The 25,746-nt window shown below is 48.3% G+C and overlaps 1 protein-coding gene across 2 annotated transcripts in view; it reads left to right on the top strand.

Annotated features, from left to right (window-relative positions):
• Nucleotides 1–13,079: 13,079 nt before the first annotated feature.
• The window catches only part of Adamts17 (ADAM metallopeptidase with thrombospondin type 1 motif 17), a 307,470-nt gene continuing 294,803 nt past the window's right edge, over nucleotides 13,080–25,746 (top strand). For both annotated transcript variants that reach the window (XM_040730601.1, XM_005083951.4), the window contains exons 1-3: nucleotides 13,080–13,235; nucleotides 13,577–13,947; nucleotides 25,534–25,699. In XM_040730601.1, coding sequence (XP_040586535.1) covers nucleotides 13,160–13,235; nucleotides 13,577–13,947; nucleotides 25,534–25,699 — 613 coding nt within the window. In that variant the 5' untranslated portion in view covers nucleotides 13,080–13,159. The remainder of the gene's footprint in view (nucleotides 13,236–13,576; nucleotides 13,948–25,533; nucleotides 25,700–25,746) is intronic.

The raw sequence follows: 25,746 nt of genomic DNA, 5'->3' as shown, positions 1-25,746 counted from the left end.
AGTTTGGTGCTCCTTATCCAAGAAAACTGGTATCAGCAAGGGCTAGACACCACTTAGTTTTGTAACCCAGGTGCTCATGAGCAGGTTCTTTGGTTCGAACCCAGTGGAGACAGTCTCCAGGAACAGAAGAAGGCAGGAAGCTAGAGTCAGACCAGAATACAATGGACAATCATGGCCAGGCAGCCATGACAACCAGGTACACATGTAAGATGGTCAATAAGACAAAACATGAGAAGGCCAACCTCATGAGTATGAATAGGGCCAGGAATTTGTTAATGTGCTAAAGCCATGGCACATTTATTTTTTTAATGCATTCAAAAGTATTCTTATAATGTGATCCATACAGTTTCACCCAAATGATAAATCATATTGTTCTGTTACTGGGATAAGGGAAGCTCTCGAGGAGCTACAGGAAATGCTCAGAATGGAGTTTCTGGAGTTGGACTACATACTGGATACAGGGCTTCAGTCAACCAGGTCATCTCTGTAAGTTCATTCCTTATGTATAACACTGGTGTCTTCTGAGGTATGCTGCTGGGGTAGACGGGATGATGTAATTTGAGGCACCTTGGATACAAAAGAATTCAGAAAGTTGGGTGTGACAGCACAAACAAGTAATCCCGGCCCTAGATCCTTGAGGGAGGAAGATGATGAGTTTGAGGCTAGCCTGAGCTACACAGTGGAGGTTAAACATTGGGCTACAGTACCAAAAAATGTGACCAGAAAATATTGCCTTCATTTCCAAAGAGTCTTTCAAAGGATACCTATGTCACTTGGCTTGAAAATGGCTAAGTTTAGATTTAAGGCTGCACTGAGAGATGATCTCCAAAAACCTGCTGTTTGCATTGATGAGTTAAAAATAGTTCCTGAGGCTCACTGTGTATCAGCCCATGGGATTACATGAGAAAACACACACCTCCTCTACTCCCACTGAATGTAGTTGATAAGAGATATTAGAAACACACTGTATTTGTCGGTTTGTTAGCGTTCAGCTGGGGAGTTTGGAATCACACTGGGTGTTTCAGATGCAAGAAGTTTAAGGCAGGGAATTGCTTCTATATGTGCCAGAGGTTAAGAAAGAAAACTTACATACTTTGCCCAAGTATACTAAGTATAAGAAGTAAAGGTTAGAAGTTTTTATAGAGCCTAAGTAATTGAAAGGTCTGGGGTGTAGCTCAATGGGAGAATGCTTACCTAGTATACATAAGGCCCTGGGTTCAGTCCCCAGCATTCAAAAACATAAGTAATTTGTGGACACGCCCTACAGTGCTAGTGCATGGGAAGGCTCTGTACAATGAGTCCCCAAACTAAGCTTGGAAGCTTCCCTGTGAAGAGAGGATTCCTCTCAGACATGGACTAAGAAAAGTAGGTTCTAGAACTTTCACAAGGAACCAGACTGTCTGGTGAAGCTGTGCCCCCATCATTGGGACCAGTGGCCTTATATTGTGGCCACAGGAGAACCCTCCCCTTTTCTGCCATCACTAGATACGGACTATCAGCATCCTGACTCTGAGCATCCAAGAATTAGGAGAAAGAAACCCATTTTCATGTGCATTTCAGGATGGCTTCAATCCCTGGTACAGCAAATAGACAAGCAAGCAAACACAGCAGGGCAGGTGGGTTACCCCGATGGACTTCTTGTGTGGTCGCCATGTGACATTGCTTATATGTTAATTTTTTTTGCAATTTTTCATGTCATACAGTCACATTTGTGCCCATTTCCCACTTATTGACTACTGATAAAGACTTTTTGTAGAATATGATGAAAAAACGTTCAGGAGACAAAGTCCTGATCTGGCCACCAGGTTCTCTCAGCACCACAAGCGTCTGTTACAGAGTCCTGGCTCCTCTCAGCACTTGTCACTGCTGTCCCCTAAGCTAAACCTCTCCAGCCCCTGAGATTCCCTTCTCTTCCCCCAGCCTCCGATTCTGTAAAAACCCAGACATTTTGTTCAGGTGCTCTCTTGGTTCCTAGTTTTGTCTTCTTTGTCCTCCTGGTCCTCAGCTCTTGGCTCCCAGTCCCCTCTCTTCTCTCATCCTCTCTGGCGCGCTCTCACTACCGGTCTGTTCTTCTGGCACATTCAGCCTGGACCCTTACAGATGCCCACACTTTGGAGCGGCCTGTCCTCATTTTCATTCATCTAGTAGACAGCGATGGTGTTTCCCTCCTCCTAGTTATTCGGTGGGAGTGTGGCAAGGGAAGGGTCAGCTACACCTACCCTTACTCACCTACCCCTGCATCTCCATCCAAAGCCACGTTTTCAGACAGTCATCCAGCTCCCGGGAGGGAATCTCACCCGAGTTCCACCTCCATAACACAGCTTCTTAGCCACCCTGGAAGGGACTCCTGCTTGTCTACCCATCTTAGGACCAGCTACAATAGAAATCCACTCTTACCTTGAGGCCTTGGATTTTTCTCACCCTCAAAAAAGACTTGAGGAATTTTTAAGAAAGAAGGTGCTGCAATGCGTCCCCTTGGGAGCTGGCAAACACCCAATTCCACTTCTGAGCAGGAACCTGGCCTGTGTCCATTGCATTTTGCTAAGCCCCTCTTTATCTACGTCTGACTAATATACAAAATGCTGTACATATTTACTGTGTGTAACTGAGTGCTAACACCTCTCGTTCAAACTCGGGAGATAGTTCCCTGGGAAATTCCTGATGTTGGGGCTCATGAGGTCAGGAGAGTATCAGTTTAGTCTGAAAACAGAGCCCTCTCTGACAGACAGCTTCAGAAAGTACAGGGTTAACCTTGGGGACTCCAGAGAAGAGAGTTGAGCTCAGTGGGCAAGAGCATTTGCTAATAAGAAAAGCGGAGTTCAAAATCTCCAGCGCTCAGACAACAGCCAGGTATGGTGGCAGCAGCTGTGACCCAGCACTGAGGCAGGGGTGGGGGTGGGGGTGGGGGTGGGGGTGGGGGTGGGGGCACTCACTGAAGGATCCTGGGAGCCGCTGGCCAGCCAGCATAGGCCATGGAAACAGTAAGCTTCATCCTTCCTGAGAGATCCTGTCTCAAAAAATAAGGTAGAGAGTGACGGAGGAGGGTGCCATGACTTCCACATGTATGTGCACCCAGAACACAGACAAAGTCCCCAAACCAAAATAAACCACCACCACCACCATCAAAAAACTCCAGAAGAAGTTGGTTCAACAGTTAAATGAGTACAAGATATTTTCAAAATGAAATATTCCCAGGATGAAAATAGACAACAGGACCAAACAAGGCAAAAATCTGATGTCAAATGGAAAACTTGAAGGATTCTAAGACAAAGATGACGAAAGTTCTTAGGAATTAGACCAGGAAGACAGAGAATAAAAACTGGATAGAACAGTTTTTTAAAAAAAATCAGGTGATTCATGACTGTACTCCCATCACTCAGGAGGCCAAGGCGAAGAATCCTCTCAAGTTTGACAATGGCTTGGGCAATACAATAGGTTGCAGACCAACCTGGGCTAAAGTATGAGCCATGCCTCAAAAAACAAAACAAACAAACAAACAAAAAAACGAACAAAAAAGGACCACTTTAAGAGTTTCAATATTGCGGCTGGCAAGGTGGCTCAGCAGGTTAACATTATGGGCGCACAAGCCTGATAACCTGACTGAGATCAGTGAACCACGTAGAAAGGCCAGATGCAACGGCACACGTCTGTAAAACCAGCACTGCTCTCTCGAGGTTGGAAACAGAGAGAGGGGAGACCTTGGAAGCTGGTGGGATACATAGCCTAGAGCCTGGAGCAATGTATACTACTGCCACTGGGGAAGCAGCTCAGGGGGGAAAATCAGTTACAGAGCAAGCATTCGGACCAGAGTCTGAACTCCCAGAACTCATGTGAAAGCTGAACACAGTGTGAGAGGCTGAGTTCCCAGTCTCTCATGAGGAGCAGCGGGCCAAGGCCTAGTGAATCTCTGGACTAACAGCAGAGGCTGTTCTTTGATTACTACATGCATGCACGTGCCTGTCTGCATTCATATGCACTTATATGCGCTCACATGCGCACTGGCACACACACACACAGGCACACACTGACACTGTCACTGAAAACAAGGAGAGGACATCAACCAGGGAAGAGAACCCATAGGCCTTGACTTCCGGTTAAGTGGTGACATGTCCCAAAGACCATCACGTCCTCCCTGCTTATCATGCAAGACAAGCTAGAAAAACCATGGTTTTAAAGGCTCATTAAAGGAGCTGGGGAAATAGTTCAGCACGCAAGAGCGCTTTGTGGGAAAGCCTGAATACTCAAGTTCAGTTCCTGAAACTGTGGAAGGGAAGAACCACACTTAAAATTTGGGACTCCAGCAATAGAGTTCTGTCAGATCAGGGAATCAATACAAATTTGAAGGTGACAAGCCTATCCGTTGGAGACAGAAAAGTTTTCCTTGTCCCTGCACCTCTCTCTTATTCCTTCTTCTTTCTTTTACTTTAGTGTTTCTTATGTTTTGAGCTTTCAGGAACTGGATAACTACATGTGAAAAATAAACCTCAACCATGACTCTTGCCAGAGAAAAATTAATTGGAAATGGATTATAGACCAAAATGTAAAGGACAACATAATAAAGCTCCAATAAAAGATAGGAAATATGCTCGAACTTGTTCACTGTTGGGGGGAACCACAAAATATTATGGCTACTTTGGAAGACAGTTTGGCAGCTTCTTACGAAATGAAACATGCTCTTATCATATGATCCAGCAACAGTACCCTTAGTATACTCAAATAAGTTGAAGCTTATATCTACATAAAAAGGAGCACGTGGCTATTTATAGCAGCCTTCTTCCTAACTGCCAAACCTTGGAAGCAACCCAGATATCCCTCAATAGGCGAATGGATACATAAACAGAGGTGCTCCCGCATAATAGGTATCCTTCAGCGCTATGAAGAAATGAGCTCTCAAGCCAAAACGACCTAAAGGGACTTTAAACACGCATTAGGAAGTAAAAGAAGCCAGTCTGAAAGGGTTATTTTCTATCTGGTTCCAACTGTAGAACATTCTGGAAAAAGAAAACCATGGAGGGAGTGAGAAGGTTGGTGGCTGCCAGGATGTGTTGTATGCAGCAGAACAGAAAGTGTGTAGAAGCTATAGAGACTCCTCAGCATATTGCAACAGTGGTGACATGGCACTGTGTATTTGCTCCCAACAGGAGATAAATAGAATGTCCTGCTTCAAAGAAGAACCCACCCACTGAATAGCAATGGCTTGCTAGTCGGTGCTCACATGTTGCAACATATGTACGTATTTCTGTGTGTAGAATGTTGATAGTGTGTGTGTGTGTGTGTGAGAGAGAGAGAGAGAGAGAGAGAGAGAGAGAGATACTTTTTTCTGTTTTGCTCTAATTTGAACTGTTCAAAAAATAGTCTATTGCAATACAAGAAAAATGTTTAAAAGCCCTTTTAGAACTCAGTATACTGATAGAATAAATAAGTAGAAGGAAAATAGGGGGACACTGATGTCCATGTGCAGGGAAGGCTGCCTCTTGGTGGCGAAAGAGGAGCAGACATGAGAGAGCGTGGAGTGCTGCTTCTTATAGAGCAGGCACTGTGCCCTATTCTGGCCTGGGCAAGGTGCATGGATATTTATGTTTTACTATTATTTTTATGCAGGTGTGGCAAGCGTGTGTGCTTGTGTCTATGCGCACGTATGCGGGGGCATTGGATGCCTTCTTTCTCAGTTGTTCCTTACCTTATTTTTGAGAACAAGGTCTATCACTGAACCTAGAGCTCACTGACTCAGCTGGACTGACTAGCCAGCGAGCCCAGGAATCCTTCTGCCCCTGCCTCCACAGTACTGCCATTACAGCCACATCTTTGTACCCAGCTTTCCATGTGAGTGCTGGGGACCTGGACTTGTATCCTCTTTCCTGAATGGCAAGTACTTTCCAGACTAAACCGTCACCCCACTCTCCACTTCATTATTATTTTTTCATGTTAGATATGTTTATTATATGTCCATTGTACCTTTTCATTTTGTTATTTTAAGAATGCTTATAATTTTTTGTGTTCTTGTGTATATGTGATACACTTAGAATTTTAAAGATTAAAGTAGATCAACCCGAGGGAGACATGGGTTCATAGCAGGAAAATTTAAATTCTGGTCTCTGGGGCCTGGGCAGCTTCTCAAAAGCCAGTGGAACTCTTCTTTGTCCTGACAAGTCTGGCGTCAGTAAAAGTCACATAAGTAGCATGGCTGAACAGAAACTGGGGGGTTGGGGCTCTGGCATGTAGGATATCATGACAGGAAAGGGGGGCTCCTTGTACAGTCCAGGGTGACAAGGGGAATGTGAGCATGGCTGGCCAGCAGTGCCTGTGGGCCCCTGATTCTACGAAGTGAGTGATGACAGCCATCTCATTTTGTTAATCGCTAAAAAGCAAAACCATCTAGAGCAATTCAGTAAACCAAGTCAAAGACTAGGCAACCCAAACCAGAACGACTCAACGCGGTCAATCACTCAGCTTAGAGAACTCAGGGAAGACGACTGTCCCTGGGGTCCCCTAAAGAGGGAGAGACGCTATTTCTGTTCCGCAGTGGACAACTCACTACCCTCTGTGTGCATGAATAGCCTGGGAATCGTGGGGTGTGGGGTGGGGGAGAGGGGGAGAAACAGAGGATCAGACTCAAGAGGGAGTGGACACAGGGAAGAAGTTCAGCCAGTGAGCACAGGAGAGGTGACAGGCGTAGGTAGAGACCTCTTAGCATCCCCAGAACCTTCTGTGGCCTATGTTGTCCTAGCCTCTTTCCTTCCACAGCTGAAATGCCCCCCATGACTTTGTCCACGGAAACCTCTGGGAAGTACTTGGTTGTCAATGTGCTTTGATCCTTGCTCTGGGAACTACTTTTCACCCATTGTGATTGTTTCCATATGTAAAGGGATTAGACTTGAGGGTGCCTCTGCCGGGGTACCAGCAGCTGCCAAGTTCAAGTCCTGTCCGGTCTCCCCATGACTCCCCACTACTAGCCCCACAAAGGAAAACCTTTGTGGGCCAGATGGGTGTGCCTGTGCTGTGAAATGTGTGGGTGTTTACAGAAGTGGCTCAGTCACCTCAGTTGGTCCCTTCGAATGGGCCCCCGCAGTGTTTGGGACGCCTATACAGCAGCTCAGGCCATAGGGAAGGTGATACGGAAGGCTACACGCCTGGGACACTGCACGTTGGGAGAACTGCACACCTACCTGGTCCAGGTCACTAAGGAAATGGCTTCAAGGAGGGCTCCTAGCTTCCAGCCTGGCTTATAGGACCCATTTGTGGTCTAGCAAAAGCGTCCAAAAGCACCTGAGGCTTGTCCTGGGCTCACACTCAGTCCAGTTCTTACCCAGGCGTTCTGTCATTGCAGCAGCTCTAAGAGGGTCCTGGGAGAAACACAAAGGTGAAGGGGACCATGGGATCAAGCCCGAAGGAAAAAGAGAGACAGTGATGGGCTTCCCCTCTTTTGTTCTTGGCAAGCTTTCTTCTAGGAGCTCCAGGGAGGGGAATTTGATAACCATGGAACTTCACCCTTAGATAGCCCCAGACTTGTCTGGCTCGCAGCCAAGCCCTCTGGGAGGGGAACTGCCAGCAAGGACTTCAAAATCCATTTGTCTTCTCTTCTTGTGCCCCTCCTCCTTCTTTACCCCCCTCCTGTACCCCTGCCTCTGGCACCCTGTCCCCCAGGATCTTAGCTGGACAGATCTGGTTTCATCCTACTCGCCTGGTTACAGCCACAGAACCATACCAAGGCTTTCCTTTGTTCTTTCATTTTTTTTCTCTTAATCCCTCCCTCATCATCTGCTTTATAAGAGAGGACACCAAACTGCTACATGCCAGCACCTACAGCTTCATCTACCTGCCATCTTGCACTGTTGCTTTGAACTTTAATTACATAAGAGTATTGGGTCAAATTTGCATCCCATCATTTGAATTTCCAAGCTCAACATTGGTCTTAAAATTACTTTGTAGGGATCTGAAACTGCACATATTTCAGGTTCACAATGTGTTCTATAAGCACCCTTCAAACTATCACCATGATTTTCAATGAACGTACTCATCACCCCTAATTTTTCTTCCTGTCCCTTCAGAATTCTTTCTCTATGTACCATCACTATCATACTAGTTTGTATTTTCTAGAATTTTCTAGAAATAAAATCATACACTCCGTGTACAAGTTAGTGTGGCTTTCTCCACTTGATCAACTTTGAGATTCATTTATATTGTGGCAGGTACCAACAGTCATTCCTCTTTGTAACAAACCATAGTGACCGCTGGGTATGGTCTTCCTACACTTTATTCATCCCTTCACCTTGTTGATGGATGCTTGGATTGTTTCCAGTTAGGGATTACTACAATAAATTGGCATGTCATCATTCACACACAATTCTTTGTGTGGATATATGAATTCATCTGTAAGTGTGAAATGACTGTGAAGGGATGCACTTAACTTTTCAAGAAACTTATAAGGGTTGTGTCTATAGTTTCCTTGGTAGTTTGCTTGCCTACCAGCCCAGAAGTCTTGGGATTTATATAGCACACGTCAAAAACATGAGTATTCCTGTAAACCCAGCACGCAGGAAGTAAAGGTAGAGGGATCAGAAGTTCAAGGTCATCTACAACCACAAAGCCATCTCAGTATTGAGGCCAGCCTGGTCTTCATGAGACCCAGTCTTAAAAATAATAAATAGGCAATAAAAAATAGTCAAAATGTTTCTAAAGTGGTTGTACTATTTCATAGTGTAACCAGTTGGGCAAGTAAATTCAGATTCCACCAACTCCATACCAATACTTGGTTGATGTGTTGTTAGTTTCTAACCCTTTTTAGTAGGTATATAATAGTCATTTCATTGTGATTTTGAATTTGCATATGATCCAAAGCAAACAACTTTGACTATCTTTACAAATCTTATTTTCCATTTGTTTGTCTTCTCTGGTAATATGTCTATTAAAATCTTGATCATTTTAAAGAATTGGGTTGTATTTCTGTGTGTGTTTTATTGTGATAAAATCTTTGTGACAAAGAAGTCACCATCTTAGCATCTTAAGTATATCATTAAGTAGCTTCAAATGCATTAGCTGTGTTGCACAACCAGCACCATCATTTCCAAACTTTACCCTCATCCTACACTGGCACTCTATGTCTATTAAGTAAAACTTCCCTCTCTCCAGCCTCTGGTAATCTCTACCTATACACACTGAACCACATGAGAACTTCATATTTATTTTTAATGTAATTTTATTGATTAATTTGAACTTTTTACATCATACATCCCAATCCCACTCATTTCCCAGTCCCTCCATATCCACCTCTGGGCCCCATAGCATCCCTCCAAAAGAAAATTAAGAAACTATTAATGGAAAACAAATCAAGCAAGCAAAAAATCTGCTCCTCCATCTTTCCCACCTCTCCAACACCTTTTCATTCTTCTTAGTGGCATTGGTGGGAGCTGTGGTGTGTCACACAGTATACTCTTATGTCCATTCTGCTTTACTTGCAAATGTCCATTGCAATGAGTTGTTGGTCTGGTTCAAGGCCTAAGGCTTCTGGTACACCAACCATCAACACTGGACCCTCACCAAAACTCCTCCAGATAGCCCATTGCCCCAAGTCATGGTTCTGCAGGGCTAGTCCCTTCACACATTCTAGCACGTCATAGATGGGGTAGATGCTGAGGTGTGCCAACTCAAAGTCCTGGATGTGGATCTGGGTAGTAGCTGATTTGGTCAGTCCTGGCTGCTGGGGCTACTCCCCTCAGGAATGGGGCAGAGCCATCTCTTCAACACACATGCCATTGGGCTGGCTCTCCCAAGATTGTGGTGAGGGGTAGGACCATCTCTCCTGAATAAGGGCCCAGCTCTCCCATGAGGGGTTGGACAAGCTTCTTCTGCTGCAGTGCCCATGGACCTAGACATGACCCTTGGGCAGCAGCTCAGGCCCAGACATCTTCATGGCCCAGGGTGGCAGCACAGGGCAGGTCACACAGCTTGGCATATCCCTGGTGGCAATGCAGCCCTTTGGATACTAACATGGCCTCAGGTGGTGGTCTAGACCTGCCCCTCTCTGCTGTGCTGCTTTAGTTCTGCCTCTCTCCACAGCACGTGGCCCTGTCTGCTTCTCTTTCTCCACCACACATTTGCTCATCCCAGTGGTGTCTACGTGCCTGGCACCTTGTGGCTCTGGGCAGGCCTGTGGATGTCTTCCATCAGCCCAAGCCCGTGAGAACGCAGGTGGTCCTGTGGCTGCCTTTTACCTGCCTGGGCTGCGTATTTAAATGTATTTTTAGACACAGACTCTTCGAAAGAAACAGCAGTGTGTTACTTTGCCACCATGAATGGATAGATTCCAGTTTCTCCGTTTCTTCACTGACAACACTATGGACAGCTGTTGTGGTTGGTTTTAGAACATGAAGCAAATAACATGAAATCAACAGCTTTCTGTGCTCACTTGGCTCAGTGGAGCTCCGATATTAGCCACTAAGTATATCTGACAAGTACAACCCAGTTACAGAGATCTGATTATGGTGTCTCTGCTCAGTTTTGTTTTTTAAAGCATCCTTGATTTTTTTTTTTGGTTTTTTACGAGACAGGGTTTCTCTGTATTGTTTTGGAGGCTGTCAGTCCAGCCTGGCCTCGAACTCACAGAGATCCGCCTGCCTCTGCCTCCTGAGTGCTGGGATTAAAGGCGTGCGCCACCACCATCCGGCGCATCCTTGATTTGGAAGACCACTTTGAGTGACATACGTAAGATAGGAGACACACTACCTAACTGCTGAGCGCCTGGCGACTGTTTATTCATATTCTCTGTGTATCAGCAATGTCTGGGGTGCTGGGCACGCGCGCACACACACACACACACACACACACTAGCAAGACAGGGTTATTTAATAATGCAGGCCTTCCGTGTCCCTTCTCTTTCTCACTAGTAAGTTTTTCACATCTGGCCCCTAATTATTGTTGCTGTTTTTAATCCACCCCACAGGAACCTGCCAGACTGAAACTGGTCTGGACAAGAAAGAATGACAAACAATGAAGCGGAGGGGATTGGTGCTTGCTTAGCACATTTGACAGCCGGAGTGCTGTGAGTTATCCACCAGAGAAGACAGCTCAGACTTGCGTTTGAACCAATAGAAAGTCCTTATGAGCCTGCCGGCGACTACACTGGGTACTGGGTGTCCGAGATGCCAGTGTATCCCCGAGCCTTTCTCTGTGTAAGCTTTTAAACACACACACACACACACACACACACACACACACACACACACACACACACACACACACACGTTTCCTGGATTGACATACTTCAAGTTAACATGAACAGTTATCCAGAAGCAGAATTACAGAAGCCAAAAAGCAAGGTTGGTACATTCAGAGACTTTCCCAGAACTATGGACTCTGATAGATTAGACCTTTGTTTTAATTTGGCTGGTGATGTTGTCTACGTGCTGAGTTTTACAGCCTGAATGGTACTTCCACCATGGAGTTAGTTGTGCTAAGATCTGGGGCCTTACAGGAGTCTTTGAAACGTCTGATTTGATCAGTTCTCCTGTAATTCATATATTCAATAATGCCAGGCACCTTGTAGACCCTTGTTTCTATTTCCAAGAATTGTTCAAGGTATCAGTAGTTCACACCCCAAAGAGAGGCAGCATAGCTTAGCTCCTTGATGTGCAGAGGAGAAACTGAACATATATGAAGAGAAAAGCATTTCTGGACTGTCACTACAGCTAGCAGCTGTGTGGCCATGCACAGATAGGCCAAGCGTCTCTTTTTCTATTTTCCCTGTAACGATAGAAGCCATGGCTCTGGTACCCAAGTGCTCAAAGCCCAGAGAGAGGCAAAGCCCTACTCATAGCCACCAACAGAACCTGGCCATGCTGGAATCAACTACAGGCGCCCAGCAGCGAGTGACAGCCACTGTGGCTTCTCCCGTGACAAGCTTTTGTGGAGGGTTACAGACAGCCTACCAGGGCATCTCACTTAGGGAAACTCGCAGTGGTCAGCTCACCTCTGATGCCTTCCGGTAATATAGAATAACCTTGGGATGAAGTCTAGATCCTGACACCCCAAACAAAGGGCTCTGTAAGGGTCTGTCACATTTTTGATTTGAGAAAACAAAACAAAACAAAAACAAAAAAGGGTGAGCTAGGGAGGGGCAGCTGCCACCCCAGTGGTAACCTTGGGCTCAGGCTGTGTTGTTACCTCCAAGACATTCTTAAAGAAGCCAGTGGACTTACCTGTAGGGAGCAGTTAGGAGAATTTTCCAGTTAGATTCTGCTGGGAAATGCACACTCATTCTGTTCCTGAAAGATGGAGGTTCAAGATCAGGCTTTGTCACCTAGCTCTCCAGTGTCCTGATATGCAATGCAAAGTTTGGCTAATATACCTTCCTGCCACCCTCAGAGGGCTCTTGGTGTTAGCAGAGATACCTGAACTGAAGTCAGGGTCACAAATTCAAGTTATGGCTCTTGCCAAGTCAGAAACTTGCTAATTTAAGCAAGCTCTCTTTTCCTCAGTTTCCCAGTCTTCAGGGGAGTGTAATCTCACCTTTCTGGCTTCTGTAAACAGAAGGGTGTGAATAAACACTGAAGGGTGCAGGGTGCAGGGTGTGAATAAACACTGAAGATATGGTCCTGGGGTTCGAATTCAGGTGTGCCAGAAACTGGGTCATTCCAGCCCAAACAAATCTAAAGTTGGACTCACTTAAATACATAAAGAATTTGACTCACTCCCTCTGTCCGTCCTCCCTCCCTCCCTGCCTCCCTCCTTCCTTCCTTCCTTCTTGGTGGATTGTAGCCTCAGAGGTGATCTCCCAGTTGAAGATAAACTGAAGACTAGGTTGAGGTCCTCCCTGCTGCTCCAGAATTCGGCACCCGGGAGTCGGCTCGAGCCTGCCACCTGGTGTCAGATCCCACCTACTGCCTAGAAACCACGTGTAAGAAAGTGCTTACAACCTAACTACGCACGTTGGTTTCGACCGGCTCTAACCAATAAGGACAGGGAAGGAGGGGCAGAGGAAAGCAAAAGCCCAATCACTTCCTACTTTCCAAGGAGAAGGTGGGGCTTGGTATTTACCATGTTGGGTTTGTCCGCAGCGCTAATTACTTTCCAAAGACTGCAGGGCTTCACTTCGGCTGGCGTCGCCGCCTCGCGCGCCCCTGTTCTGCCACTACAGTCTTGGGGGCTGCTGGTCCCGAGTACCATGTGCGAAGGCGCCCTGCTGCCCCCTTTCGTCCTGTCCTTGCTGCTGCTGGTGTGGGGACTGGACCCGGGCACAGGTAGTGTCGCTTGCTCTCGCGGCCACCTTCCCCGTGCCCTCCCTAAGCATCCTGGCGCGCGGTTGCTTGGGTGGACTGCAGACAGCATTACCGGAGGAGGAGGGCGAAGCCCTCGGCCGGGGAACTGGGCTCCGGTTCCCTTCCACAAGCTGCTGGCGAGCCGTCCCCTGGGGCGATCGTGTGGCCTCGCCGGCTTGCAGAGGCCCGGCTAGGGGAGGGAAGGGAGTGCGGGGTCACGGCTGCGCGATGCCCATGGAACCCCGAGAGCCAGCACCGGAGCCGCCACCAGCGGGAGGTGTGGTGGCCAGGCGGGTGCTGACGCAAGTTCCCTCTCCCCGCAGCAGTCGGCGACGCGGCGGCCGACGTGGAGGTGGTGCTCCCGAGGCGACTGCGCCCCGACGACGTGCACCTGCAGCTGCTGCCGGGAGTAGCGGGGCTACGGCGGTGGCGACGACCGCGAGCATCTCCGGGTGACCCTCTGGCGGGGACCAGAGAGCGCGCCCTGCTTCTGCACCTGCCGGCCTTCGGGCGCGACCTGTACCTGCAGCTGCGCCGCGACCTGCGCTTCCTGTCTCCGGGCTTCGAGGTGGAGGAGGCGGATGCTGCGGGGAGCCGCGAACACCCAGCAGAGCTGTGCTTCTACTCAGGACGAGTCCTGGGCCACCCGGGCTCCCTGGTCTCCCTCAGCGCCTGCGGCGCCTCCGGCGGCCTGGTACTGCCCGCGCCCCCTATGGGTCTACTCAACCCAGTCTGTTGCGTCGCCTGGGGTGGTCCCGCGGAGGGCTGGGCGGGAGAAGACCTTCCTCCCTGTTTCCATCATTTGGCCTCCCAGTCTGTGCCATATGAGCAAAGGGGACACCGGGGGAGGCCTGTCATTGTCCGGGCTTCTGTTGTGTGCTGAACCTGGCCGAGGTGGGGTTGCATTGAGAAATTGGCTAAAACTCACCTAGGGGAATGCATAGGAAACTGTCCGATCCCACTCGCCCAGCATCTGCACGGGTGTGTATGTGTTATGCACATGTTACGGGAAAACACTTTAGTGTTGATTTCTTCTGTCTGAGGATGAGGTAGTACTCTCTTCTATCTTTTGAGTCTTCTTTTTACGCTAGGAGGGCACCCCAGGCAGGCCATGGTTTTCCTCACTTTTGTGAGCTGGAAGGTGAGACCAAGAGAGCGTGGCCTTATTTCCCTACCCCATGGCAGGCAGGCATTTGTATGGATCCCCCTCGGTGAGAACTGTGGGCGCTCACCTGACCCAGCCCTGTTCTCGAGCTTCATCTTCTCCAAGCCTTGCTGTGCTTGAGACACCCGTGACAAGTACACTGAGAGGCAAAGGGAATGGGGGGGCGTTTTTGCCCTGTCTGTGCTCACACTTGGCCACATTGGTGTCAAGCCAAATTCTTCTCTGCTTCTACGTGGTGCCCCCAAGGAAAGCACGTGGCTGGCAGATGGGTTGCCTCAGAAGAGCCTGACACCACTCAGAGCGTGAGATGTACTCGCTGTTTCTCTGTGCTTTGTCGCAGTAGACCTCTGAGACAGGGGTTTCTGATACTGTGTTTTTGGCGCCCCCCCGGGCCAAAGAAGTTGTTCCTTCCACTCACCTTGTATCACCACCCACGAGTCTCCGGCCTCCACTTCCACCACCAGCAGCAAAGCCGGAAAGTTGGTGGCCCCCCAAGACTAATCTATGTGACGATTCTGCTCTCTCAGCACTGGGTTGGGGCTGGGGGAACCTGTGGATGTAATGTCCTGGGAGCAGCCTAATTTTCAGGAATTTTCTGAGGTCTCACTTTAGGGTATGCTTTACTTTTGCTTAACTGGGAGAAATTGGCAGCCTTGGTTAAAAAGAAGGAAAAGGCACAGATTGCGGTGGGGCCTGGTAGGTGTTACCGCGGAACGGGGCAGAGTGTGGGCTGTGGGCAAGGAGGCGTAAGTGGGCGTGAGAACGGCTCAGATCACCGTAGGACTCGGGTCAGGGCTGTATCGTGTTCTGGGAGGGACTCAAAGGCCCACATCATTTTTCCTGTTTTTGCCAAAGTGTTTCAAGGCTAGGTCACATCCCGGTACTGTACATGGAAACATCTGAATCCCATTTGCTGCGGTTTCGTGAGTTTCTGGAGAGGTCAGAGTTTATACTTCTTGGTGTAAAGTTTCCAAGCGAGGAGCTATCTGTGAAAGAGCCCAGGCTGGAAATCTGGAGAACATTGATTTAAAGTCCTCACAGGGTGAGTGCTCAGTCTCCTCACAGATGGCCCCTGAGCCAGCTCTTCGGGAAGGCTGCATTGCCCTCCGGCACCATGTGAGGGCGCTGTGCTTTAGAGAAAGGAACCCAGCCAAGACTTCTTGAGTTCACCCCTAGCCAGTTGCGGGTGGACTCCTAAGTCTTTCGATTTTCAATTCCAGTTTGAGGAGACGCTGCTGTTGTTTAGTCTGCCTTATTCATCCTGTTCGTGCAAGCTGCACATTGGACATTCTCCCCGAGTTACGAGTTACACGTAGGCAGAGGCTGAAAGCAGGAGGCAAGCAGCTGGTCTCATAGTGTCAAGGTCGTCCTGGAACACAACGGAAGTCTTTGACCTTAAACTGCCTGAGATTGCCCTGCACCCCACCTTTGGTTGGGTTGTCTGCCCAGGCAGATGATAAAGTTGGGGTGGTCCTTTGACCATGGTAGAAGCTCTCTGAAGTGTGCAGCGGTGTGGGCATTTGCCAGGAGGGTCTCAGCTGCAAGGCGTGGGTAGGGAGGGTCATCCAGAAGATAGCCCTTGGTTGTTGTGGGCAGATGAGGTATATCAAAAGCCTTCTTGTATTGAAAAGAATCACGTTGAGCAGGGATTGGCAGACTTTTCCCAGAAAGGAGCAGAAAGCGAATATTTTGCGCTACATGAGACATCTAGTTTCAGTCCTGTCTTCTGAGCACCTCCCTTTTCAGTGACAGCGGCTGTGGGAGGCATGTAAGCATGTGGGTGTGGCTGTGGATGCTGGGTAGCATTTTGGTCATTAGTACATTTTGCCATACCTCATGACTACAAATGGCTGTGTTTGCACAGAGCTCTGTCTGTCTCCAGGGCTTTTGTGCTGTTTGTGCTCAGAGATGTTGGGGGTCTGTTTAAAAGCAGCTTCATCACCAGGATAGAGCACTGCTAAGTTGTTTATGGGGCACAGAGTCTAAGTTGCCCGCCACCCTGCCCTGTTGGGAGCAGGCAGAGGCGTGGGCCTGTGGTCTTTCCCCTTCTTTGTCTTATCAGGAAGAGCTTGGCCAGCTGCACTTTTTGGATCTTCAAAGACCCCAGGCCCAAGGATTAATTGTTTTCTGTTTCTGCTGTTTCATTTTATTTACATTTCAGGGAGTCTTTAGATGTAGCGTAGTTTTGGAAGGATTCCTGTAACCATGGAATTGGAACGCAATGAGCTTTTGGCTGGTGGAGAAAGTATCTCTCCCTAATGAATTTACCAAAGCCTCCTGTGATTAGCACCAGGTGATGAGGGGCCAGCAGAATTCCAAATTGAACTTCATGAGCAGGCAGGGCAATGGGGATGGGGTGGGGAAGGGGCACCTCAGGAAGAGAAAGAATGCCAATATCAGCAGAGGCTCTTCGTGGCTTGTCTGAAATGAGTGGGCGAAAGGACTGTTTTAGGAAGTGGGAGGTCTTCAGGCTGCCATTGGGTCTGGTGGGCTGAGCAATGGCTACATTTCCTCTCGAAGCTCCGCCATTAGAATCGGTGCACTCGATCTTGGCTGAGGTCTGCAAGGGTGTACTGTAGGTGAGCCCTGGGGCCAGAGAGGACACCAAAGCATTCTGGCTGTGGGACACTAAGTAGTCAGGCCCATTTCCCAGGCCACCCTCAAAGGACCAAGAAGAGTGGAGTGCCCCTAGGCCATGCCTCTTTTTAAGTCACAGTCACATGCTGCACAGCTTGGTGTCTCCATCATGTGGATTGGACATTGAGTTATCTTGGTGACCACCTTTCCTCTGCCTGGTCAGCAAACACAGCACAGATTTTTTTGTGTGTGAGCCATCATTGGAGTGTGTGTGTGTGTGTGTGTGTGTACCATTTACAAATAATCCTCTCTTGGAGGCTTCTCTTGCAGGCTGTAGAGAGTGCACAAGAAGTGTGTGTGTGTGTGTGTGTGTGTGTGTGTGTGTGTGTGTGTGTGTGTGTGCAGGTAGGAGTGGATGGGGACTGAGGCTCCCTGGCCAGTGACTTCTCCAGCAGCAGCTGAGGTTATAAGAGGCTGACACACTATTCTAAGGAGGGCAGCTGGCAGTCACTGGGCCTTGGAGTCAGGAGACAGACTTGGGATGCTGGTCTTGCACTTTATAAGAGAGAGCATTATCCAACTGTCTGTGGTTGGTCTATTACTAAATTGCCCAGTTTTCTAACTTGGAGTCTCATTGTCAAGTACAGCTGTGGAGGACTCAGTTTGGGTAAAAGTTTTTAGAGTGTGGTGACTTTTCGAAAGGGAACCGACAGGCTGAACTACATTATGAGTTACCATGATATTGACATAGGCACAGATACGGCTGAAGAACTGGTCCCGTAAAGCATGAATATGCTGGGAAGTACGGGGCACATTCTTGGGTCTTTGGAGACTGAGTGGATGCCAAGAGGCAGGAACACAGGAAGAAGGGCAAAGGCTGCTGTGAGGTTTGGAGCTGCAGGTGGGAGGAAAATGACAGAGAATGACAGAGAATCTGAAAGCTCCAAGGCCTCTGCCTCCCGTGGGAGGACGTTCACACGGTCTCAGAGTGACTTCTTCTCCTTTGAGCTTTTTTCCTTCCAAGCTGTTGGCACTTCTAATTGTCCTGCTCAGGAACTTCACCACCTGCCCATTCCAGAGCATCCCAGAACCTGTTAGGGTTGCCAGGCTCTGGCTCCTTTTGGAATATGACCTACGGGGCTCAGATTTCTCTTTGAAATTCTACCAAGTGGCATCATTTTCTAGAAAGAAAGAAAGAGAGAGAGAGAGAGAGAGAGAGAGAGAGAGAGAGAGAAAGGAAGGAAGGAAGATAGGAAGAAAGAAAAGAAGGTGGTGTGTGCGTGCATGCGTGCGTGTGCATGTGTGTGTGTGTGCACGCGCGCGCGCACATGTGTGAATTCTGGGATTACATGCCCCCCCTTTACACAAGTTCTGAGAATCAAATTAGGATGTTTATACTTGCAAGACTATTAAGCAATCTCCCTCTAAGCAGTATCACCTAGCTCCTGACTGCATTGTTGAAACCTATTCCCTGAATGCTGAATGGCAACAATAGCCTGACCTTGGATGTGTGCGACAGGAAATGTTTCTGCAACCTTTAGATCTGCAACAACCACCAATCACAGTCACTGATTGGACTTTCTCAGGGGTACACTTTTCTGCTCAGGGAAGCAAATGCATTGTCCTATTTTTGTCATTTAGGTAAAGAAACTGCCTGGTCCATTGAGACTGTGACCTTGAGCAAGTCCTTAGCTCTTTTGAAACTCTCCTCACCTGAAGCCATCCAAATGATAAATGACATTGGCTTGCTGTTGATGGAATAGAATAAGATAGAATCTGTAAAATCTTTCAACGAGAGACTGATTTATTAAGGCATTAAACCCAGGTTTCTCCTCTAGCCATACAGGTTATTTCAGTCAGCAGTTGAATAGATCACCGTTCCTTACCTGCCACGTGCAGAATGTTTGGGTAGGCACCTATCAAGCCTCGGAGATAAATGCAATACAGCTCTGTCTGAGAAGATGGTACCCATGTGCATGGAAGGAAGGCATACTCCAGCCTTTGGGGAAGCTGAGCCAGGGAAGCAAGAGGAGGTTCTGGAAGATGAATATTAGGACCAGGCAGGGCAGAGATGATTGGAGCTGAAGGGAGTGGACGCCACGTCCTAGGATGGAGAGTGATGGCCAAGTTACCAAGGTGAAGGACTGGAGTTGGCAGTGGGGTGGGGGAGTGGATTATTTAGGGGATGAATGTACATGTGTGGGTGGGATGTGATGGCACACCAGATGCCAGTCTCTGGCATGTGACACTTCCCATAGAACAGTGGTTCTCAACCCTGAGCTCAACAGAGATCGCCACCCGGCTGGTCAAACTGATTGCTGAGCCTACCCACAGGCCATTTGTGGGTGTCGCAGCTGCCGCCACTGGCCCAGGTTTACACGCAGGCCTAGAGGTAACAGAAGATTTTGTAACAGTTGTCTGGGCATCCTGGTGAGATCATGGTGGGGTGGATCAGAGGAGGGACCTTTGGGGTGACAGTCTCAGGCCTCCGAGGGTGTAGATGACCATGGGAAGGATGACAGCCATAGGAGGGAGACTTCACACACACAGCTGGTAGCTCTTTGCGGCTGTCTGTCTGCAGTGAGCAGAGGTGGAGAGACCAGCAAGGGGCCTCAAGTCTGAAGAGGAACTTAAACAGAAAAATCAGGTGTCTGTGTTCAGGAGTTAAACATCTGTAGATGTGGCAGCAAGATTGAGAGTACAGGGCGGGAAGGCCCCCATGTCTGTGTATTCAGGGAGGGGGTTAGGAAGGCTCCCCATGTGTGTGTGAGCAGGGAGGGGTTTGGGAGGGCCCCAGTGTCTGTGTGCAAGGAGGAGTTGAGAAGGTCTTCATGTCTGTGTATGCAGAATGGGGGTTGGCCAGGCCCTCATGTTTGTTTGCTGGGGTTGGCTGGGGTGCCGTCATGTCTGTGTACTGGGGTTGGCTGGGGTGCCCTCATGTCCCTGTGTGTTGGGGGTTGGTTGGGGTACACTCATGTCTCTGTGTGTTAGGGGTTGCTTGGGGTGCAGGAGAGGTATGGATCTGTCAGATTCTAAGTCCACTAGAGCATCAGAGGCAGGTGCAGAGACAGGCCTGGAGCCCCAGAATAGCAGCTCAATGGAAACTGACTTCTCTGTACAGGAAGCAAAGGTGCCATTGACTCTGTCCTAGAACTACCTATGCCTCCCATCTCAGCACAGGGGAGACCCACGCCCACCTACTCTGGTCAGGCCAGGAGCTGCAGCCTTCTGAAGAAGGGCTGAGGGCTTCCTGGGAACTGAAATTTCTTAGCAGGAGGGTGCACTCAACAGTCACCTGGTTTCATCACCACCCCAGGTGCCTGCACCCTGCTGTCTATCTGAGCCATACCTCCTGGTTATGCTGAGCTGTGGTGCTCTTCCTGTTAGGAAGTGATAAAAGCCTCTCACACATTTTCCAAGGCAGAAAAGTTAGTCCTGGGGCGGGGGAAGGGGGGTTATAAGGTAAATAATGTCCTCTCTCACAGGAGTCCAGAAGTCCCCCAAGTAAGGACCCAGAACAAAAAAAGAGTGTTGAAAGTTAACCTTCCAGAGCAGGTTATACCTGCTTCATTTTATGAACCCATAATTCTTTTATGTGGGCTACCCAGTCTAGCCAAATGTAAGATTTTTTAAAGAGCATTTCACTGGGGGTTGTTGTTTAAAGTTACATGATGTGCCAGCAGTAGGTATGTCTGTTGTTGGCATTTCCTCTTCCCCTGTTATCTCTGCAGAGGCTGTTGGCGGCCTCCTGCATTGGAGTGTAGCAATCCCTGGAAAACAGAGGCCTTGAGCATTTCGGTGTGTTGGTCTCTGTGCCATGGATGACGACTGGAGACTTATTTAGGCCGGGGAATCTCTGTATAGCTCTTGGGGTCACAGCATAGTGTTACAGCATAACAGTCATTGGGTGGCCCAGGTTATGAATCCAGGTGCTTCTAGACATCAGAGTCAAAGCAGGCAGTAGCTTGAGTCTCCACATGCTATTAAAAGCTATCATGGTGCCGGGCAGTGGTGGTGCACGCCTTTAATCCCAGCACTCAGGAGGCAGAGGCAGGCAGATCTCTGTGAGTTCGAGGCTGGGCTGGACCAGCAGCCTCCAAAACATTACAGAGAAACCCTGTCTCGTAAAACCAAAAAAAAAAAAAAAAAAAAGCTATCATGGTGATTCTTGTCTAGGGTTGTCTACCAGGTTTCCGGATGAACTTCAAAATAATGATCTGTGTTTGCATTCTATCTATTTCCTCCTAGAGTGGGGCCTGGATGTCATGGCTCTTCACGTGATACCAAACATCTTATAACCTGGGATGACAATCCCTAGGCAATAGCACTGTGGGACTGTGGGCTATCTAATTTAGTGATAGTGGAGACAGTCCATTCAGTTAGTCTATGAGCTGTGATGTGGCAGATTTGAGAAAAAACCAGGAAGGGTAGTCTCAGTGGAACCAACTATTAGATTGTGTAAAGTCTGGTAACATGGGACAGACATTGGACTGCTGGGAAGGTGGCTGAGGGAAAAGAGTGGAGGACAGGGAAATATAAGGAGGGCTGGTGAGTAAGAGTAAGATTGTGGATGGGGACAAAAGTAGCATAGAAATTCTTTTGACACAAATTGTGCACATTTATCGGACAACAGAGAATCTTATCCCTGGGCCTGTGCAGATCTCCCAAGGAGCCCTTAGATGATGAGACTAAGACTCAGGGTCGGGGAGAAAGGTGGCCTTTTCTAGGATTCACCCACAGACTGAAACCTTCACGTGGCTGTTTCTCTTATGTCCTCATCCTGGCCATGTCTCTGCTTGAATGTAAGGTCCCATGAGGACCAGGAGCTGCCAGTAAAGAACAGTTCATCTGTCCCTTTATCCATCCCCCCACTGCCCTCTTCTTACCCAGTGAAAGGAAAGCTGTATGTGGGACCCCCAAGAAAAGATGCCCTGAGAAAAACCTTTCCCCAAACTAGAAGGAGAGAGAGGGAGAGAGAGAGAGAGAGAGAGAGAGAGAGAGAGAGAGAGAGAGAGTGTGTGTGTGTGTGTGTGTGTGTGTGTGTGTGTAGGATTTTCCCCCAGAGTGACATCTCCAGCTCCAAAACCTTGCATTTGAGCTGGCTGCTACCTGATTCCCACACACTGCATGGGGAGAATAACTGGCTTTGAAAGCACTGGTGACTTGAGCCTCCCATAGAGCACCTCCAGAAGAGCCCAGCCCTCCTTAGAGTTGAGAGCCAATTGTTATGGAAGAGTGTCCTGCCTTTGAGCCTCTTTCTGCACTGAGCATCACAGCCCCTCTCCACACTCTCTGAGGTATCTACCTGAGTGAGTGAACTCAGGAGGGTGGGGGAGAGAGAGCTGGCTCTCCTGCAGGTTGTGCAGTGCTACTCAGAGACAGTTTTATTTAGGCAGTAAAATCTGGGAGCTGTTCTTGGCAAAGGTTCTAATGAAATGGAAACCCTGAGATCTGCTTAGAACTGGAAGCATGTGGAACTTACCTATCTCATTTGGCTAGGAAGAGGGTCCCAGGCTGGAGATAAGATAGGCTGCAGAGGACAGTATTCTCAAACTACCCACCAGACCAGAAGTGTCTGTTATTGCTGAAGGACTTGCTAGAAAGGCACACCATTGAACCCCACTCAAGACCTCTAGGGGATTCCGCTACACACAGGGTTCAGTATGTTGTAGTTGTTTGAGATATGCACACATGGTTTGGGGACCACAGGTCAACCCTGGGTATCTTTCCTTAGTTCCTATACACCTTGTCTTTTTATGAACCATGATCCCTCTCTGGCCTGAAATATACCAAGTAGGCTGGACTGACCAGCTAGTGAGCCCCAGGGACACTCCTGTCAATATTGGAGTTATAAGCATGTGCCACCATGCCTGGCTTTCATGCTTGTATGGCAAGCTCTTTATCAACTGAACCATCTCCTCATCCTGTCATGGCTTTAAAGATATAGAAGGCGGAATGAGTGTGTGTGTGTGTGTGTGTGTGTGTGTGTGTGTGTGTGTGTGTGTGTGTGTCCCCAAGGTGGATCTGCCTCATCTGAATCTCTGCTGGCCAAGGCAGTCCCGAGCTGTGTGTCTCAAGAGAGGGGATGCTGCATGGACAGTATTTGGAGAGGGTCCTTTCCACTTACAGCTTCAGCTTCATGTGAGAGGTTTCTCATATTTTGTTGACTGTGTATAAGAAGGGGCACACAGTAGGTACCTCAGGCAAGGAAGGAAAACTTTTTCTAGTGCAGTCAGCTTTACTTCCAGGGAAAGTCCTCTACATAGCCCCACCCCAACTGATATTTATTGAAATGACAAATTAAGCTGGGTATGGTGGTGCACAATTTAATCCCAGCACTCTGGAGATGGAGGTAGGTGGTTTCTGTGAGTTCTAGGCCAGCCAGGGTGACATAGGGAGTCCGTGTCTCAAAAAGAGAGAAAAATGACAAATTAAAAAGTCCCACTTTTTAAGCTTTTCATTTGACTCACAAATCTTATTGGATAGTAAGTATTTGCACTCACTTTTAAGAGGCTTTTGAGTTATATTTAGGCTCATTTACAAATGTTTTTTTTCACTGTTAAATATTTAGCTCTGTCTTGGAAATTTAACACATTCAATTTCACTTTCAAGTTCTTCTGGCCATCTGCAACCAAGCCTTTCACTAGAGTTTGAGATTACATGAGCCATTCTTGTAATCTCAAGACAGCCTGGTCTCATAGATACAGGGAGGGCTGAGCGCTCTCCACACATCCCCATACTACTTCTGAGATGAACATTTGTAATCAGAATACTCTCTCAGCTTCTCTTACACGGTGCAAGTTTAGGGTGGAAATTTGCATGTCTCCACCCCCTAGTCATTAATACTACACATGGACTGGTTCTCTTGTCTTGGTGTTTAGTCCTAAATATCCTCAGGAAGGACAAGATACATTTTCCCAGTAGGAATATGATGCTCTGGCCCCATAGTTTGAAGGTGGCCTCCACAGTTGGTCTACCACCCCCCCCTTTGCATTTTGGAGATAGGTTCTCACTTACTCCAGGCTAGCCTCAAACTCTTGATCCTCCTGCCTCACTCTCTCAAGAGCTGGAACTATGACTGTGTGCCACCACACCTAGCTCAAATAGACTCCGTTGAGATTTATTTAATAGGTATGGCTGTTTTGCTTGCATGTATGTCTATGCACCACATACATGCAGTGCCCAAGGAGGCCAGAAAAAAGGAGTTAGAGCCCCTAGAACCAGAGTTAAAAGACGGTTATGAGCCACCACATAGGTGCTGAGAGATGAACCCAATCCTTGCAAGAGCAATAAGTGCTCATAACACCTTAGCTGAGGTGAGTCATCTCTCCAGCACCTCAAATGATTTGTAAGGGGGTAGTTTTAGGGCTTCAAATATAGCTTGATTGTAGAGTACTTTTCTAGCTTGTCCCAATCCATGACAGCACCTCTCTCTCTCTCTCTCTCTCTCTCTCTCTCTCTGTCTCTCTCTCTCTGTCTCTCTCTCTGTCTCTCTCTCTCTCTCTCTCTCTCTCCCTCTCTGCCTCTTCTCTCCCTCTCTGCCTCTTCTCTCCTCCCTCCCTCTCTCCCACCTCTGTGTGTGTGAGAGAAACACACACACACACACACACACACACACACACACACACAGAGAGAGAGAGAGAGAGAGAGAGAGAGAGAGAGAGAGAGAGAGTTTAAGTGAAGTGGGGCTGGCAAGATGGCTTATGGGTAAAGATGCTTATTGCCACCAAGCCTGGAGTTTGATCCCTGAGAACAACACAGTAGAAGAAAAGAACTGATGCCCAAAGTTGTCCCCTAACCTCCTCATGCACACTATGATGCACTTTTATGTCTGAGTGCGCATGTATGTGCAAACATGTACACACACACACACACACACACACACACACGCACACACACACCATCTAAGCAAATGATAGTAAATCTGTCCACGTTCTCTGAAAGCAGACTTGGAAAATAAATTCAAGGGCACATATCTGCATCCTACAGCGGTTTTACTCCCACTGTGCTGGTTTCATGTCAAGTTGACACAGGCTAGAGTCATTTGGGAAGAGACTCCCAACTGAGAAAATCACCTCATCAGATTGACCTGTAGACAAGCCTGTAGGACATTTTCTTAATTGCTGACTGATGGGGGAGGGCCCAACCCATTATGGGTGGTGCCACCCCTGGGCTGTTGGTCCTGGGTTCTACACGAAGCGGGCCCGAGCAAACTAGTAGGCAGTTCCCCTCCGTCGTAGTCTCCCCATCAGTTCCTGCCCTGACTTCTCTTGATGATGCTGTGATCTGCAGGGTGAAACAAACCCTCTCCTCCACAAGTTGTTTTTGGTCCTATTGTTTTATCACAGCCATGGGAATCTTAACTAAGACACCGGCCCATCCAAACCTCGCAATACAACCACTCAATGGGAGATCGTTAAGTGAGGTCGTGACTCACTGTGGGGCTGTGCAGCAAATGGAAACGCAGCACAGCCAACTGGGGCCGGGAGCATGAGTGAGTGAGGATGGCCAACGTCTCGTTCTCTCCTTTCTGGGTAGGTTGGCCTCATCCAGCTGGAGCAGGAGCAGGTGTTCATCCAGCCCCTCAACAACTCAGGAGGCCCATTCAGCGGAAGAGAGCATCTGATCAGGCGCAAATGGTCCTCCGCCCCCAGCCAGTCTACCTACGAGGAGGAGCCCAGGCAGCACTGCAAAGTAGTGACAGGTGAGTCTGGGCAGCAGAGGGGAAGGAGTGGAGCACACAGCTGACAC

This window comes from Mesocricetus auratus, unplaced genomic scaffold, assembly GCF_017639785.1.
Source record: "Mesocricetus auratus isolate SY011 unplaced genomic scaffold, BCM_Maur_2.0 Super-Scaffold_4256, whole genome shotgun sequence".
Classification (NCBI taxonomy): domain Eukaryota; kingdom Metazoa; phylum Chordata; class Mammalia; order Rodentia; family Cricetidae; genus Mesocricetus; species Mesocricetus auratus.
Note: the sequence above shows the minus strand (reverse complement) of the source record. Positions and strands in the feature narration are given on the sequence as shown.